Source organism: Polypterus senegalus, chromosome 15 (genome assembly GCF_016835505.1).
Source record: "Polypterus senegalus isolate Bchr_013 chromosome 15, ASM1683550v1, whole genome shotgun sequence".
In the NCBI taxonomy this organism is placed as follows: Eukaryota; Metazoa; Chordata; class Cladistia; order Polypteriformes; family Polypteridae; genus Polypterus; species Polypterus senegalus.
Genome location: NC_053168.1, coordinates 410,476 through 429,614, shown reverse-complemented (window position 1 = coordinate 429,614; position 19,139 = coordinate 410,476). Strand labels below are relative to the sequence as shown.

Here is a 19,139-nt window from a genome sequence, read left to right as displayed (position 1 = left end):
GCCAATTGTGCTTGTCACTACAAATTCAAATGGGATGGGATGTGCCCCCTGGGAGCTAGAGGGCAGGTGACAGGAGAACAATTTTGGGCAAATAGGGGGCATAAATGAGGCCACATCACTGACTGGAAGGCAGAGACTGGCAGGTGGGCTGACAAACGACAGCTCAGGGACCCTGACTGGGTGGAGCAGAGCCACTCTGCTATTGAGGGTTGGCACTTGAGGGGCTGTCAGGAAGACATTTGCACACTCAGGGGTGCAGGGATGCAGGGGTGCCAGGTACCACAACGGGACATTCCATACCGGTGTCCTTATAACACGAGGGCATCTCATTACAGTGCGGCGCAAAGGCTCAGCAGGGGGGTAGTAGGGGGCAGACGAGTGGGTAGGTAGGGTCCATGACTCTTGTAGTTAGGCTGCACTTTAATTTGGCACTCTGTGTATGCCTCCCCTTGTGGGCTCTCCTTGGTATTATTGTGGGCATGGTGTGTCCCTCTAATGAGGAGAGCAGAGCTTTATGGAGACAAGTTGTGGGTGGCATCCAGCCATTTCATGCGTTTTTATCCTATCCTGAAATGTCAGCAGAGGATAATCGGAGACAGGATGCCAGTGCCTAGCAGGGCACATTCACACAGATGCCCACCACTACTCATGTGGGAGGAAAGCCACAGTGGCACATGGAGTGTATGCAAACTCCACATGGACAGTGAGCTGCCTGGCATTTGAACTCGAGTCCCTGGAGCTGCGAGGCAGCGACTCTCTCTGTTGAGCCACCATGGGTGACGACCCTTAACAAAAATGTGCTGAGTGCACAGCTAAAGGGCTGAGTAATGCCAGGCGCTGTGGAGGTGAGCAATTAGGCGGTGAGTAAGGCTGGCGTGGTCACGACATGCCCCCCGGGGAGGCCCCACCCCCACACTCTTCATGAGTCACACTCGGAGAGACACGGGTCCAGAGCCCAGGAAGATATAAGGCCCACAAATGCAAGCAAAACAAGCGCAATGTGGTGCCCACCCTGCAGCCCCCCCAGAGAGATGGAGCGGTGACATAATGGGGAACAAGGATGTGACATCAGCCCCCCATCAGGCAGCACCAGAAGCAGCGTGTGAGCGGCCCACCTCAGTGTGCGTTATAGGCGATATGGTGCATTCTGTTCAGAAATATAGCGCCTTTATGGCTATCAGTGTTCTGGAACCTACTGTGCCTTTAATGCCCATCACTGTAATGGTGCCTTCTGATCCATCTGTTCATTGGAGTTTGTCACAGTCTTCCTTATCTCTCCATGGCATTCATGCCTGCATACTGCATAAGTGAATGAAAGGCGCTATATAAATAAAATGTGTTCTCATCAGACATCTCCTCGCACGTCCAGCTACTATGGAGTTGTCTTCTTGTCTGTTTATGGTCCTGTTATATAGCGCCTTTTCATGTCACTCTGTCATTTGACTGCCCCACTATATAGCGCCTCTTCATGTCACTCTGTCATTTGACTGCCCCATTATATAGCGCCCTTCACACTTCTTTATATTCACATACTTTATAGCGCCTTTCACATGTCAGTCCCTGATGTGCCCTTCAATCTCGATTGCTCTTTTTTTATTGTCCTAATTCTCTGTGTTTATAGCGCCTTTGCCCTTTGGGGGGTCAAAGCCCGATGAATTTTGCCGTAACACACCATTAGAGCTGCTTTGGCGCCCCCCGCCTGCACGTGAAGGAAGGCCCTCCAGCTTATATGGTGCCTTTAAGGAGGCAGCAGACAGAAGGACAAGTGCAGACAGCTGGGCGGATGGAGCCAAGCGCCTTAAGTGGGCCTCAGTGCCCCCCGGCGTCGAGCACCCGCATGAAGCTCGGCATTCCAGGGCCCACGACGACTGCCACAGAAGCTCCAGCTGGGAGAACTGGCTGTGCCCGCCGCGTTGCTTTTTATAGCTGGCTAACCGCACCTTCCGTTGAAGAAATCACAAACAGGAAAGCAGTGGAGAAAACAACGAGCAGGCTGGGGGGCTGCCAGGAGCCCCTCGTGATGGCCGTGAAGCCGCTTTATGTCTGTATGGCGCCCGCTCTCCAACACACGGGGTTGTTCTTGCTGTCCCCGATTGTATCGTCTGTCACTGTGCCCGGGGTGGTGGGCACACTCAGTACGGGGGTCTGCTCAGGAGCAGACTGGGTAGTAACGTCTGTTGGTGGGTTTTATTGTTGTTTCTCTTCTTCTTCTTCTTCCTTTTCGTATTTTTAGGTCATCTCATCGCTTTTCTTTATCGATGCTGTCTCTTTAAGTCTGCCTGTGGTCCTCGTTCTTTGTGAGAGGAGCCCCCTGGAGGCGTGTCCACTCTGACGTCACCAGTCCTGGGCCCCGCCCCCTGGCTATTTAAGGTCATTCCTGTGAGTTGGTTTGGATTTACGGGTTTTAGGACTCGTTTCATTCGCGCTCTCTTTTTTAAATTTAATTTGCTCACAAGCCAGGGGTTGGTGGTTATCCTCCCTCTTGTGGAGCCTTTTTGACAGATTTGTGGGCATTCTGTGCGGTTTTACCAGCTTGCCACTGTTGGGGCCTGCGGTGGCTGAAGCCGGCAGGTCGTAGTTGGGGTCCAGCTAAGTTCTGGGTGGGTTACTGAAGTGGCCTCAATTGCTAAGACTTCATGTCCTGGCAGCCAGGGGGCGCTCCAGCTCTGTGCTCCCACGATGTCTTTGACTCCGAGGTGACCCGAGTGTAGATGCAAATGGCCGCTGCTCTGGAGGTACTCGGGACCAGGAGACAAGAGGGGAGATGAAGTCGGGGGTCCAAGGAGGGCACAAACGGAAAAGGGAAGCCAACGGTAAATTCTGCCACGTGAAGAGAGCCAACGTCTGAAGGGAAGACAAGAAAAGAAGACGGGCATCGAGAAACTCGGACAGCGACGAGGCCGAGGAGATAAGGACCTGGAGAAAGAGACGCGGACAGAAGATCAGGAAAGGGCCGTCGGGATAAAGACAAATCGGAAAAATCAGCGCAAAGAAACAAGGTGGGGGTCCAGGAAAAAAACAAAACAAAAACGACTGGCGTGTGAACTTCAAAGACTCCAATGGCAGATAAACGGTGGGTGGTCTGGTGCCCGCTTGCCAGTTACCACGATGCCCTGTCCAGTCCTCCGTGGTGAGCAATAAGCAGCCTGGCTGGAGATGCGAGTGGTGGCCGTGCTACTGGAGGGGGGGCACAGGTAGAGGCCATCGATTCCTGCTGTGTTGCTATTGGTTGGTTTTTGAATGCCGGGGGGCTGCCAGGTTGGTTTGTTTGTTTGTGAGACCCCCTCATTTCAGGACGCTCCCCTCACAAACTCTTTTTAATTACTTTCTGTATTTTGCACGTTTACTTTTGGAGTCCTGCGGTGGGCTGGCGCCCTGCCCGGGGTTCGTTTCCTGCCTTGCGCTCCAGCAGACCCCCGTGAGCCTGTAGTTAGGGTATAGCGGGTTGGACAATGGATGGTTACATTGTAAGTGTGTCACATGACCCTTCTCAAACTGGTTACTAGGGACTCCCACCTGGTTGCTACGGACCCCGACTCGTGTCATGTAAGCCCGCTGATTAAATGGCGGCCGAGACGTGGATTTGATCGATGAACGAGTGCGACGATCTCGAGGGGCTGCTTTTGGGTGGTCACCTTTGTGTTTTGGCTCTGGTGACACGAGGTGCGTGGCAAAGTGGGATTTCAACTGCGTCCCTCAGCGTGCAGACCCCCAAATAACTCATTGACACCTCGCCATAGGTGGACCAGTGGGCCAGGACAAAAGGGAGTCAGAGTGGCAGAGAGGGGGGACGAAGACGCCAGTTGACAGGCCCGTGACAGAGCAGAGGATCGGCGTTTGAGGGGGCTGCTCGTCCCCCAGGGGCCTGAGGGACGCCATGTGTGGGAGATGGAGGACCACCGACTCGGAGTGGCCTTGTAGGCGCCGACAGAGGCAGCCAAGGCGGGGGTCCGAGGCTGGCGAGGGGCGCTCTGGGAGTTGCAATGCCTGCTGCTGCTCTCAGCTCGCCGTGGATTTGGATTTTAACCTGCGGACAGGTCGCTGTTCTTATGGAGGCCGCGTCTGCACCGCAACCCCTAGCTGGACGTGTGTGCCCTCGTTTGCCCGCGGCTATCAGCGGACCGCCACAGTAAAACAACTGCAGGCTTACAAGAATCTGCTTTGATTTGATTTCTGAACTCCTCCGCTGTGCCCCTTTACCTGCGCCAGTCAGTGGGCATCGATGCTATGGGCTGCTGGTCCACGTTGTGCCCTCATGGCCAACGCTTTGGTGAGGTTTCACGTGTCAACAGACAATGTGCCGCCGAGGGTCTTCAGTCTGCCGGAATCCGGCCGTCGTTAGCGGGTCACATGTCAGGTGTGCCCAGGGGGTGGGCGGGCTTTACCTGTGCCACTTGTCACACCGCAGGAACCTACAAAGACGCGCGTTACACGTGGTGTATGTCAGACGAGCTCTCGCAGCCTGAGGTGGCACACAGAGTGTGAGGGGGCGACAAACCAGAACAGCAGAGGGCGCCACTCAGCTGGGCGTCAGACCCCCGTGACTTGATCCGCTTTACATTTGGGCGCACAGCTGAAACACCACGTGTGGCACAACCTCAACGCAACTGAGCGTCACATTCCATTGACTAAACACTGGGGGGTCACCATCAAGGGTGCAAATCACAGAGCGCCCGGACTGGGGGGCTTACTGAGTTTACGCTTAGCCATGCTGTGTTTAATACGTTTACTTCACGGCACTTCACACATAATAAAACGTCCAAGGCTGGCAGTGCCCACCAGGCCCACTCAGACTCGCTCGATTCCGGCCTCAGTGCCCACCCACTCCTTGCTACCTGGCACGGCCTGAAGGGTGTGCTGTGGTGTCCTTTAGGACTTGAACCTTCTCAGGCTGAACTCGAGTCCACCTACAGCTGCCACTGCCACCTCCAATGGGTTTGAATTAATGGCATCGTCATCATCGTCACCCTCTTCCTCCTCCTCTGCAAACCAGCAGCACCGGGCCTTTCAGTCCAACAAGGAGACGCACCGAGGGGACGTTGGCGGCCAGCGAGGGTCAGAGAGCCGGGATGTCAGTCAGAAGACCGAACAGCAAACCTGAGAGTGAAGTCCACGGATCCAACACATGGAAAGCAAACGAGAAGAAGGCGACGGCCAATCAGAGCTGAAGACAGAACGGGCAAACAAGTCACGGCGAGGCGCGGGCACGAACTACCAAATTTGAGCCACATAAAGAACGTTCTTAACCAGGAGGTTCCAGCAAAGGCGACGCGGCGCTTCATATGGTCACCTTGGTGGCACCACGTGCTGCTCACTCCTCGTTGAGCATCCTGGCAAAGGCACAGAGAAAACAAGATGGCACCACAAGGGAAAGGAAGTCCTTGTCAGCATCGCCACAAACTCTGCAGCGCAGCAGCAACTGGACAAACAAAGTGAGCAAATCGAAACCAATTCAAGCTGCCAGCCAAGCGATGCCAGTTTCTGCCCACTCAAACAGTTCATATAACGTTGCATGTCGAACTTGGACTGAGTGTCAAATGAGGTTGACGATGACATCCTGTGCAGAACGACTGCCACACAAGAGAAGCGAGGCCACGGGGAACTGAAACCTGCACGCCACCATTCTGCATGCCAGGCCGCCAGGCACCGAGTCACACGCAGAGGCATGAAACTTGTCCCACTTCTACCGAAAGCTGTTTCTTTGGGGTCTTCATCGGGGGTCCTCCACACCACTGAAAGGCCTGAACGAAGGCACTGAAAAGCACTTGGCAGACGTGGCACCACTGGGCAGATGAACATGCCGACATCTTGCAGGTCCTGAAAGCTCAAGGAGGGGGAGAGGAACCCTGAAAGCCCTGGCCACCAGTCAGAAACACACTTCAAAAAGACAAAAACAAACAGAGGGGGCACCAGAGGGCAAACCAGCAGCTGCCAACATCAAGTCGGGTACCCAAACAGAGCCAAAGCAACCGCAGGAGTCGAAATTCACAACTCTGAGGAACAGCAACGTCTCTGGGGGCCGCAGTCGGCCTGCAAGGGGGCGTGGTCAGAGCGGTGACATCAGAGGGCGTGGTCAGAGCGGTGACATCAGGAGCCCCGCCACCTCCACATACACAAGACTACAAGTGCCCTGAAAAGACCGAAATACAAGAAAATGTGACAAATAAACAAAAGAGAAAACAAAAAGAAAGGACAACAAAAGGAACGAACAAAAGAATGTTGTAAAGGTGCCAGTCACCAGGACAGATGGCAGCAGATGCCAGGCATGGAGGTGACAGCCAAAGTGTGCCCCCTTTCATCATCTCCAGTACCATGTGATGCCACCCTGGACCACGATGAGGCAGACTGGCACACCCAACAGACGCATTGTGCCCACTGACCAGGAACACCAATTGGATTTTTGTCATCCAGTGGAAGTCAACAAGTACTGAAAAATGTTCAGCAGGTTTTGATTTTACATTAAAAAAAGAAAGCAAAGAAGCCCACCCTAAGAGGTGCCCACACCCCACCCTGTGAAGAGAGTGAAGATGGCAGAATGGCAACTGCAGAGGGCAGCGGCCCAGCCACTGCGTCAAGAAAGGTGCAGAGAGTTAGAAGCCCACCTATCCCGGACCACCAGTCCTCAGGCACCCGGAAGTTGAGAGGCAGGCTGCTCGGCCTGCACAGACCCCAGAAGGACCAGGATGACTACATGGACACCAAGTACCGTCGAGCTCCTCCAGTGCCACCCTTACGCACTCCAATTGGGTGTCACCAGTACTAATCAGTGCCACTCACTGGCAATAAAAACAACGAAGAAAAGAAAGAGCAGACAGCGGGCGCGGTGCCAGTCTCAGACAGAGCATCTCCCTCAATCAGCTCGAGCCTACAGGTGAAGGTGCAGCCCCCCTAGTTGTGGGAACAGTGCAGGCCGACTGCAGCATAGTCAGTGGCCATGAACTGAAGATTAGGGGGGGCAGAGTGGCGCTTCAGAGCGATGCCATAGGGGTGCCAATTAAGGGAAGGTTCCAGAAAGAATCTTCAATTCCTTCACAGGCCCCATAATAATACATGAGAGGTGCTAACAGGTTTGTGTGTTTTGCCCACACCTTGGAAGCCATCGCAATGCCCAAAGAAGCCTACCATGAATGAAGGGGGTCCTGCAGCGCCAAGGACACACACAGCCCAGAAAAATGCCACTGAAGAGCCAGCTGAAAGTAGTGAGACTCTGAGTCACACATCAGCAGAACACAGAGAGCCAGGTGCCCACCTCAGGTGCCTACACGCTGCCATCTTACTTCCTCTCGAGAACCGCTCAGATTTCCAACACGAAGACAAACCCGCAATGAAGGCGGGTAAAGAAAAGCAAAGGCCAAAAGCGCACAGCTGGACACACGAGGGCCTCAAGGCACTGCCAGCTGGTTCCCCTGGCGACAGAAGGGCTTCTCAGTGGCGGCGCATGTGACAGCAGCTGACGCTCCCAGCCGTTGGGGTGACCGAAGCGCGCAGGTGACAGCTGGCACCGAGTGGCAGGAGGAGTGGACGCTTGACTGGAAGGGGTGACCCGGTGCTGCCATCCTCGTGCCCGCCGAGCGAACAGAAACGCATGGGACGCCGTAATGAAAGCCAGCAGGGCGACGAAAGGGACCGACGCACACACAGCAGACGTTTCTCAAATTTGCAAGCCAGCTGTTTCCATTTTTCTCAGTTTGGCAGGGCGGGTGCAGCGACAGGAAACACTTGTTTGGAGTTCGCGCTGCCAACCCGAAATGTGCAAAGACACAGCAGTTACGCTTCGTGGCGACGATTAGGCAAATAAATCCGGATCAGCGGTTTGAGTCTTTTACGAGCCCCGGCGATGTCGCACACAGCAGCATTTAATGGGAGGGGCTGCGGTTACCCCAGACGGCTTTCGCTTCAGCAGACGGGGCGACAACGCGACACAAACGGGGGACCTCAGAGGGCAGCCGACAGCTCGAACGACCAGAAATGATCACAAAGGCGGGGATCGGTACGTGCGCTGCCACACGAGGAAGGGCGCAGATCGCGAGGGGACCACCGGGACGTGCCAGTCTGACGCCGGCTCTTCTCACTTTATTACAAAACTCGGGGCGGGCAGACTCTCCGTGAAAGAGTACAGTCATGACCTCCCTGGGGGTCCCGCGGGTTTACACCCTCAAACACACGACAAGTCTACTCCTGCTGTAAGGCGCCTTATAACAAGCCGTGGACACGAGCAGCTCACGAGACTCCATGGCATCGGGACGAGCAAACACCGTGGTGCTGGCACTGCCACCCTCGGCCCTCCGGGAGGAAAAGGCAAACTGCATATTATATAGCGCCTTTCACGCCGTTCAATAATCAGGCGCCAGGCTCGGGTTTTATGTTACTCTTGAAACACAAACAGCTGGAGGATGGGAAAGGATAAGATGGGAGTGTGTGCCCTCTCAGCACTAAAGGGGCTTCTTCAGAGCGATGCCATCTTCTTGATTCCCTAAAGAAAGACCCCTCGGAGATCTGCGGGGGGCTTCCTAAGTAACCCCAGCGCCAGGCCCGGTGCAGGACTTCTTAATATCGCGCTAGGAAGCCTTTAAAGAGTTCGGTCTTTTTTGTCACATACTGGGGGCACAAACGTGACGTTCTGGTGACAACTTTAGCGCGTGACCCAAGCAGGCCGCTCGAGAGCTCCGTGCCAGGACACGGCACATGCGCAGGCCACTGTGCAGACGCCGATTGGTCAGATCTGAATCGGCGGCGTGATTGGCGGGTCCTGCTTCATTGAAAGACGTGCCCGCCAAATGGTGACTTCTACGATGACATAATGCATAGCGAGAAAGGACTCGTAAAAGGGGGGCTGGGTTTTTAAAAAATAAATAAATCGGGCAGAAATAGGTGACTGCCTGGCAAATATGGGGCGTCTGTTAAAGTCACCAAACTCAGCCAATACGTCAGACGATCAGAAATGGTGACAGTGTGTTCTCCCAGAACTGAACCCTTGCGCAGTGGGCACATTCAAGGGTGGGATTCATTTAGGTGGTCATTTGTTAAATAGAAACACAAACAAATCCATCGAGTTTTTAAAACGTGCCAAGCCCCCCTCTGGGGACTGTCTCTGTCTGTCTAAACGGCCGAGGCACCAGACATCGTCTCCTGAGGTCTCACAGTGACATTTGCTAATGACGGACATGCTTGTGCCTCACTGGTACCCAAGACATAAAACGCGGACCTCGAGGAGAGGCAATGCCCACGGTGTGTGGTCAGGAGCCCCGTCTGCCCGGACCTCTTATTATTACTTTAGCCGAGGTGACGTGCAACTCTTCAGGTACAACTGCTTCCGTTTCTTTTCTTTTCTTTTCCTAATTGGACCTCAGGCAGATGAAGTGACACCGTGGCACTGGCGAGTTTTGAGTCCAGAGCCTTTATCAGTGCACCACAATGCCACTTAGTTGGCACGATTCGAACCTGCCCGAGGATACCCCAGTGGGTTTCGCATTGGGATCACACGAGTCTGTACCCGCGGGCTCCCTCTAACTGACTGACTGGCTCTTGAAATGGTCAGGTGGGTTAAACATCAACAAGCCCCTCACGAATGGCACGAGAGTGCGGCAAGTGCCCGACTTAATGGAGGCTCGTGCCAGGGTCGGCTGTCTTCGTGCCTGCACACACGCGTCAACTTGGCAATCAGAACTGAGTTGGCCAAATCTGCTCGACACTCGGGCACTGAGGCCAACGGACACAGCCCTGACCTCTGCATCCCCCCCCCTAAAGGCGCTATAAAGGAGCCATCAGCAGCGCCCAGTACCCACATTTACATCAAACATGGCCACCGAGGGCAGATGTGCCTGTGCGGACTCGCGGTACGGAGACTTTGCGTCCGTTTGTCGCTGCGCTGCTAACTTGTGTGTCACTTAGAAAGACTTGACCCGCTGCCCAGAGTACTGATTGACAGCAGCCAAGTGACAACTGACCACAACGGCGGTCCTCGCACTTCAGGCCAGCCGATCAGTTGTTGCGACTAATCTGCCATTTCTGTTCTCTGTCTTTCTTTCTTTAAGCATGTGGTAGTAACAGCCGCAGCCGAAGACGTGAGAATGTGAGAGCCGAGGAATGTACAGGCGCAACTGGGGGGCTCAAAGAGGGGGTGGCGAGGCGGGCGCTCCTTGGACACCAGACGGGGGCCGCGGGGCTGAGAACGGCTTGCCTGTTTTTCCTGGCAAAATACTTAAAATACAAAAAAAAAAATGAAAGTGCTCAGAAAGGCCTGGCGGGGAACATTTAAAGGGGCAAAGCAGAAAAGAAAAGCCGCCCGCCCGCCCGCCCGCCCTCCGCGACCCTCGTCACGTCAAACTCCGGCCGTGTCATCATCAGCAGGCGCACCGCCTCTTATCTCGGTGGTCCCACGCCGCGCTTTATCTTCAGCACATTTGAAAATGAGCTCACAAGGCACGTTCTGCAAACCAGTGGCTCGGACAGGACGCCCGACTGAGCTGAGGGGGTCCACTAACGCAGAAATGTGACAAAGGGGGCTCTCTGCATGTCAAGCTGGTCCTTTGAAAAAGGATCAGAAAATGCAAACAAAACCAAAATCTGTAATGGGTGGCAGGCCACCGAGCGGGGCACAAGGTGACCTGAGCTCGAGTGACTCAAGGCGGGGAGGGTCCGTTTAAAACCAAAAAGTTCAGCAATCCCAGCAGGGAATTTAGGGGCAGCGTACAGAAACGGAACACAAAAAAAAACGAAGATACTGAAACAAAAATCGTACAAATGATAGAAGTGAAAGGCACTATATGATAGATAGAAGTGAAAGGCGCTATATGATAGATAGATAGAATTGAAAGGCACTATTTGATAAATAGAAGTGAAAGGCGCTATATGATAGATAGAAGTGAAAGGTGCTATATGATAGATAGATAGAAGTGAAAGGCACTATATGATAGATAGAAGTGAAAGGCGCTATATGATAGATAGATAGAAGTGAAAGGTGCTATACGATAGATAGAAGTGAAAGGTGCTATATGATAGATAGAAGTGAAAGGTGCTATATGATAGATAGATAGAAGTGAAAGGCACTATATGATAGATAGAAGTGAAAGGCGCTATATGATAGATAGAAGTGAAAGGCGCTATATGATAGATAGATAGACTAACTGGTATTTAAGGCGCTGTATTATGATGAAAAGGTACTACATAGTAGACAGGTAGAAATGTATGCAAGGCACTATATAATAGGTATATTCCACTTCTAGCTATGCATTAGATTGCCCAATAGCAGTGGGCACAAAAGCCCCCCAGAGGTGCCCTCTGCACATTGTGGTGGAATAAGCCTGTGCCTCACAGAAGCTCCCAGAGAGCACCTCCTGGAGGGCACGGGGAGGATTTTGTGTAATGGCAGCCACTTTGGCCACCACAGCTTCCAGGGTGTCCAGGGGTAGCCCTGCGGTGGGCCGGCTTTCCTGTTCGGCCATTTTGTGTTGTTTGAACTCGAGTTGCATCCCCAGGAGACCACAGCGTAGGACATGACAGCGACTCTTATCGCCTATTCCTGGCTGCTTATGGGGCCTGGTAAGGGTCTCGGCGTCTTTGTGGGGTCTTCATTCGGTTGGTTCTTTTGGGTGCCGCTTTGGCAGTGTTGTGTTTAAGAGTGTCGGGTGGCGCAGTGGTTAGTGCTGCTGCCTCGCAGGGCTGGTATTTCAGATGCTAACCTGTCCCTGACTTGGTGGACTTTGGATGTGGGGCTCATGCCATAGATGGGGGTCTCCAGACTGAAGTGGATGGGCCTCCTGCTGCTGCCCAAACAGCCAAACCAAAATGGACGCGGTATGTTTCAAAGAAAATTAAAAATCCTGTCGGTGATGAAAACAGAGCATAAAAATGAAGTGAAGCGCTTGTGGAGTCACGGGGCTCTGACGCAGATGTCTTAGTCAAGTTTGAACAGGCAGGGACAAATGAAAGGACACATCGATGTGACCTCCCTGTCACACCAAACAAATAAAAGTGGGATGTGGTGCGACGCCGTTCACTCCTTCACATCCCACTACTGACACCACTGTGTGACCCCGGGCGAGCGGGCGAGCGACTCACTTCATGTGCCGCTCCACTGGAGAAACAAACAAAACAACGGAGCCGACTGAGCCTCGGATGGCACAGATCCCCTCGGATTGAGGCGCCTACTCAACAACTTATGTTCACAGACGGGGTCCTTTGTTTGAAATGCCAGCCCCGCTCACAGACGTAGGCTGGCACTGCCACTCCCCAATTGCCTTACGTTGACTTTAAAGAGCACAAAGTGTTTTCATGGCATTCAAAGTGATTTTTGAGAACATCTGCCATCAAGGTACCCTCTCAGTTCACTACACCTTCTGACTGTCGAGATGAAGAGCGGACATAGCGGGGCTTTTATGCGGCAGGTGCCAGGCGCTACTTCACAACAGCGGGCTCCTCCACCCCCGGATGGCTTCCAAGTCCCTTGTCTTATTTCAGAAATGCTGAGCACTTTGATTTGCCACTTTTCACTCTCCATCCATTTTTGTGCAGCCCACCCATCCAGGGCAGAGTGCCAGGGCAGCTGGAGCCCAGCCAGGCAGGCACTGGGCACAACAACACCTGGACAGGGTGCAAGGGCCAGGAGTAAAGAAGCTGAAATGAGTGCTGGCCGCGGTTACGGTTAAACTGGACTGCTTAGCGCATTGCCAGTCCAAGGTGGCACGACACGTCACCCATTTGACTCCTGCCTGGTCAGACCCAGTGATCCCAGTTTGAATTCCTCAGCTAACGGACCTGGAATTTGGACCCCAAGCTGAAGCACGTCGCTCCTACGACAAATCGTTTTTTGAGTCCTTGGCTGGTGTCTCCTAACGTTTGTAATTAGGGGCTTCATAAAATAAAAGTACGCAGTTTTAGAGAAGACAAAGTTTTTCAATTGAAAGAGGATTTCTGTCATTGCGCTCTTGTCGTGAAAAGATGCAAAATAATGTAAGCGTCGTTCTTATGGCAGTCCGGGTGGCGCAGTGTGCAGCCCACAGCCTCGCGCGTTTATTTCACGTGTGCGCGTTCACGCCGTAGGTTTCCCTTGCATAGGCGCGCGTCCGCTGAAAGCGCAGCCCAAAAATGCGCAGCTGCGTGCGTCAGTGAGTGAGCGGGTGGGCTCTTTGGTAGACCCCTTGACCCTGACGCTGTTACATAACTCTGTCACCCTTCGACTCACTGGACGTCTCGTTTGGTGACTCGTCACGGACGACCTGCCCAGCCAGCCGTAAAGTGACGAGTCGCGCGCGCCGTGATGTTTGAACATCTTGAAAGGAGACAGACGGGGACAGCACGCGACATCACGAAGACACACAAACTTTACGAGAACAAAGTGCGTTTGTGGAAAACGGAAAGCGTAGGCCGCACGTCTCTGGCTTTCGTAAGTGCGCTCGGAGGCGCGCCCGCAGATTCCTGCACCGCGAAAGTCCCTCGTCCACATCGCCGTCATTTTATTTGTTCATTTTCACGTTGTCAACCGCCGTGTCCTTTCGTCTGTAACGTCATGCGCGCGACGCCTCGAGCCAAAATACAAGTGCGCGCGCATCCCTGTTGGGGTCGCCTCGGTCTCCCACCGCGGACTCTCGCACAGCGCAGGCGGTCAAACAGAAGAGCCACGCGACTCTGAAAGGGACAGAGCCACTCCGGCCTGCTTAACACAACGGGGCCGTCCTGACAGCTTCGAGCTCGAGGCAGGAGCTGCCCGTCCACCTCAGGCCAGCAGATGGCGCCATGAGACACTCGCGGACGCAGCTTCTTTGTAGGACCGGCATGTTCTACCTGTGCTCCTCATTAGCGACAGCACTCCTGGCGACAGATCATTAAAAGCAGATGGCGTGCACACTGTCTCGTGCGCCAGGAAGTTCCTCTTGAGGCTTGATGGAAGTGAGAAGTCACACAAATCGGGTGACACGTGGTGACAGGGCGACTGGCATGGCAGACGACACAGTCCTCTGGTGACAGGTCCTCCTGACTGGTCAGAGTGGGCTCCGGTGACAGCGCACTCTTCTGGAGGACGTGGTGTCATAAGGTGGACGCCTGCCTGGTGGCTTCTCCAGGTCTAATAATCTGAGGCAAGTCGTGGACATCAGTCTCCATTACATAAAATATAAATACTGTATAAATATATTTTATAGAAACCAGGGCAGTAATATCCGCACTCTGCAAATTAAACACACCCTTACACCGACATTCCGCTACTCATCAAATGGGGGCGCTGCTCCTTTACTGGGGCGTCTATTGCTTCACAAGGCGCCATTTCACGCTGCATTTGAATTGGTAAAACTTCTAAATATTTAGGGGAAAACCTTTCATGTGTGGTGGGCTACCTAGCAGGGCGTAACAGACTAAGAAAACTCAGACTTGGCCGGTGGGCTTTCACAACTCTGTGACCGTCCCTTGATGGTTACTCACGGTGAGGACCCTCTAACACATTTATCTCAGTGAAGAAATAAAGGGGTCTTTCTGGAAACGTCTCGTGGGTGGGTCTTTCGAGTTGCCCTATGGCATCGTTAGAAAACGTGTTGCGTTATGTTAATGGTGCCAGGACCACCGGTGCCAAGGCCAGGCTCGGTTTCGGTGTGACCCTGACTAAAGCCACCCACCCTGGGCAAAGTGTGAACCGCTGCTGCGCAGTCGCAGTCTCATCTTGTAACTCGCCAGGCTCGGAATGAGGAATCAGGGAGCCTCGTTAGATGCCAGGTGCCCATGTAGCGTTGGCACGTTGTGTCCATGTCTGCCTGTGTTTCCTCCCTCACTTGCGAAAGACCTAAGTGGCTCCTGTGTGTTTGTTCCATGCAGGCCCGTTTGCTGCCTCGCGCCCAGTGCTGCCAGGATAGGCTCTGATAATCCGGAATTAGATTCTGGGTGTTGTCGAAGGGGCTTCAGTATGTGAACGCATAACCGACTCTTCTGAAAAAACGGGGGACCCGATCTAGAAGCGGAGTAAGAATACGAGTATGAACGGAGGCGTTTTACCATTGAGGGTACACACGTGGAAACCCCCCACCGACGCCCGCTATACTGGCGTATCCCGGAGTGGTAGCCCCGCCCCTCGCGATTCCGCTGAACTAACGCTTTTCAGACTATCGAGAAGTGAAGGTGCGCGGAGTGAGACGTCACTCAGGTGCCCAAAAGTCCCCCTCCCCATTTCCCTGAAAGTCACCGTGAGCCCCGCGCCCCACGATCACAAACAAAAGAGCGATCGTTAGGACATGAGCGACAGGGGCGACAGATTCAAAACTCAACAGACAGACAGACAAAGTGACACCGCGACCTGAAAGGACGCGAGGCGACTGCCGAGCTGCGCCATCGGAGTTCCGCCCCAGCCCCAAGTTGACTCGTCGAGCCTGGACGTGAGCCGCCCCGCTTGCGTAGCCCAGACGGAGACGAAACGGGGAGAGAGAACAAGCAAAGACCCCCGACCCCCGACCCCCGCCCTTAAAAGAACTTACTGTGCACGTCGAGGGGAAGCGCGGAGCAGACGCAGGCTGTCAAAGTCCAGAGGAGGACGCAGAGCCGCAGGCGAGGCATCAGGACCGCTCGATTCCTCTCCGCTCGCTGGCATTCAAAGAAAAGTACGAGGCTCAGGTTAAAGGGGGTCTCCGGTTCAAATCCCCCCGCCCTCCATACTCCTGCGCTCTCGGGCTCTCCGACATAAACACGCCAAGTGAGGGTCTGCCCGTGCAGCTCCGTAAAGACGCGGAAGCCCAGTGACTCAGAGACGCTCTTCACTCAAACAGGAAATCTTTAAAAAAAAGGGCAGGGCTGTTTAAGCCCCCGTCCACACTCCTCCTCCCGCCCCAGTAAGCGCTTTTTTTTTGGCTGGCTTGCCCGAGCAGGACGGTAATGAAAGCCTTCGCACACACCAATATAGAAAACAGCACTTTTGGAAATGATACGTTTGTGTTAACAAAATGGAGCGCAGCGTCCGCAATGACAAAAACCGTCGAGGGCGGGGCTCGCGGCCACTTGTTTATGTTACGCTTCAAGCAGAAAAAAATCCAAATAAAACATGGAGACAATTGAAGACCACCGGGGCCCCCCAGCGTGCGCACCTGACGACGCCTGCCTGCCTGGGCTCAGCTATCAGCCCCTCCACCCCCGTCCCATTTCCTGCGCTCAAATCTCAGCACACATCCTGTTGAGCAGCAGGCTTCCTTCCCTGGACTGAAGCCCACGGCACCTCCCGGCTCTGAGTTAGGCTTTGTTTTATATAGCGCCATGCCTTTTACCGCAGTGGCCGCCATGAGGCGGCGCGCATGCTCAGTGCCTGCTGAACCCACCTGCCTGCCTGGCCGCCTGGGCTCGCCGCGCGCACTTTGTCATCCGCTCCGTTTATTTGCTTTTACTCTTCTTGATGAATGAAGCCATTCATCGGCAGTCCGCGTGAGGACACGTGTGTGTGTGTGTGTGTGTGTGTGTGTGCGGCGCACCGGGGCGGCCTGCTGCACGACAGGTGGGGGATCACAATTCGAGGTTTTTAGAGTGACTACACACCCAAGACACCTGATAGAAGTGGGGTGTGTGAACTGGCAGCCTTGAGGTTTATATAGCGCCTTTCATAGTGACTGCCACCCTAAAGGTGCTTTACAGATAAAGAATGCTGGTTATGGCCCCCTTTGAGGCTTTTTATGGCGCCTTTTTATAGTGAACACCACCTTTACAGGGACAAGATGTTTGAAACGGTAGACTTGAGGTTTATATAGCGCCTTTCATTGTGACTACCACCCCAAGGTGCTTTACAGTTACACAATGTTGGGATTGGCCTCCTATGAGGCTTTCTATAGCGCCTTTTGTGCTGATTATTACCTTAAAGCACTTTACAGATACAGGGTGTTTGGAATGGCAGCTCTGAGGTTTTATATAGCGCCTTTCATCGTGACTGTCACCCCAAGGCACTTTACAGATGCAGGATGTTTCAAATCACAGCCTCGCGCTTTAATGTCCATCATCTCACCCTGAGCTTTAGTTAATGACCATAGACATAAAATGGAGCAATGAAGACACTGAGGTGACCAAAACTAAAGGGTCAGGCCTGTTTTTTGGTCACAACTGGCACACGGTCTCTGTGCTTGCCACCAAACTGAGCTGCTCTGCCCGCCAGGAATTCTCCTGCTGGGCATTTAATTTGCCAGACAATCCATCAAGACCCTTGTAAGATGTACCCAGTGGGCCTGAATGATCAAAGTGTGACCAGCCATGCAGCCTGGCAGAGGGCATCAAGTGTGGGCCATGAGTGACCAGACTGCACTTCCGTGTATGGCACAGAGTGTCCAAGGCCACACATCGAGAACACATCTCATCTGACTGGTCACCTGCCTTCATGGCACGCTGGTTCATTGCGTGTACTGTTTGTATTGATGTGCCTGCCCACGTCTTCAAATGCCAACCCACCATCTTCACAAGTCCACTCTCCTTGGACTCAAGTGGACAGTCAGCTGATGTACATTTGCTTGTCTGCTTGTGCCAAATGCATTCCAAAAAAATCCAATGGACTGTGCGGTTGTGGCCATAGTGTCTCTCTGCAGATGGCTGGACCGGTCACAAGGGACAGGGTTGTCCCCTCACCTCCTGAGGTGGCCTGGGCTCAGGACAGCAGGGACACTGGGGGCCTGTAGAGGGAGCTCTTGAACGGTGGCTTCTAGAAGTGACCTCTAATGGTGACTGGGTGAGGGAGTGTGGACCTGGTAGGTGAGCAAAGAGCAGCGGGCGACTGGCATGAGAAGTGGGAAGCCACGTGGAGACAGAAGGAGAGACGGGCAGCATCCTGGTGTTTGGTCACATGGACAAGCGCCCTGGCTGGTAGGGACTGGGACGCCACACCTGAGGGAGTCACTTAAAGGCAAATCTGCCACACCGCTGAAGGGATCTGAGGTGGCAGGGCGCTATATCCCATCATAAAGTCCCCACTTTAATCCCTTGGCCAGTGATGTTGTACCAACATTAGACCAGTTGGAGCGGACCCACCCAGAAATGAACTTTGGGAGGTTAGCGCTATGTCACTTCACAGGGTCACAGGTTTGGCTCCCTGGCACCCCTCTGTGTGCCACTTGCCAATATGAACCGCTGAAGAGCTGTGGGCCGGAGCTCCACTATAAAAACTTCCAAGCCTCCCGTGTTTATAAAGTGCCTTGGGGTGGTGTTCACTCTAAAAGGCGCTATAAAAATCCCAAGGCTGTCATTTCACAGGGTGACAGACGCCATATAACATCAACCCTGACTGGCGTGTCCTGTAGTGACAGGCTTGAGGCTCACGTCCCCCACTGTCCTTTGTGTTCTTGTGCTCAGGACCCTCGTCAGTCTGCTCGGCACAAGGAGGCTGACGGCCCCCCAGGGTGAATTGCTGTGCCGTTACTCAGACTCCCTGTTTGTGTTTGCCCTGCCAGCGGCTGCTCCACGTCTTCTGACACGCCGGCTGCTTGTCCAGACTTGAGGCACAGAAATGTGCAGACAGCCGAGGAGACGGCAAGCGCCGAATTGGGCAAAGGGCGGGCCGCACTGGCAGAGATGAGGGTGCGAGTGGCGAGATACGCCTGCCAGCAGTCTGGGATGTGCATAGTGCCTTTTGTATCAAACTCTCAGTCCATCTGAGCAGTCAGTCAGGAACAAACCCCGGACGGGATGCCAGTGTGGCACACAAGTGGTCTGCAGGCCGGGCGCTTGGCAGGCTTGGGCACTTTCATCCCCTTTGATGTTTTATCAGCAGCCCCGTGGGTCACTTGGCCTGGGTGCAGATGACCAACTGAAGATCAGAAAGGCTGACAGACGGTTCATCTGTCTGCGTCATCTGTTGGAAATGAACCAGCTGTGGGCGCACTTTAGGCCTGTGGGGGGCGCCTTCCACTTCTGAAAGTCAGCATGAAATCTGAGCTCACCTGTGAGACTTTGTGAAACGTCTGTGTAGTTTATCAGCAGCAGCAGCAGCACGGTGTTGTGATGAAAGGCGCTATATCAACTGAGAGGTGCTTGTTGAGTTTATCAGGACCATCAGTTCTGACAATGGAACAGGAATTGCTGACCTTTTCATTACAGGCAACTGAGGCATTCGTTCATTCATTCGTTCATTCATTCGTTCATTCGTTCGTTCATTTGTTCATTCATTTGTTCATTCGTTCGTTCATTCATTCGTTCATTCA

At 53.7% G+C, this 19,139-nt stretch overlaps 1 protein-coding gene across 2 annotated transcripts in view; it reads right to left on the bottom strand.

Annotated features, from left to right (window-relative positions):
* The window catches only part of tgfbr2b (transforming growth factor beta receptor 2b), a 28,711-nt gene extending 12,976 nt beyond the window's left edge, over nt 1-15,735 (bottom strand). The window contains exon 1 of one of the 2 annotated variants that reach the window (XM_039737054.1): nt 15,456-15,735. In XM_039737054.1, the coding sequence (XP_039592988.1) occupies nt 15,456-15,534 (79 nt within the window). In that variant the 5' untranslated portion in view covers nt 15,535-15,735. The remainder of the gene's footprint in view (nt 1-15,455) is intronic. The other variant, XM_039737053.1, reaches the window with a different exon arrangement.
* Nucleotides 15,736-19,139: the final 3,404 nt, after the last annotated feature.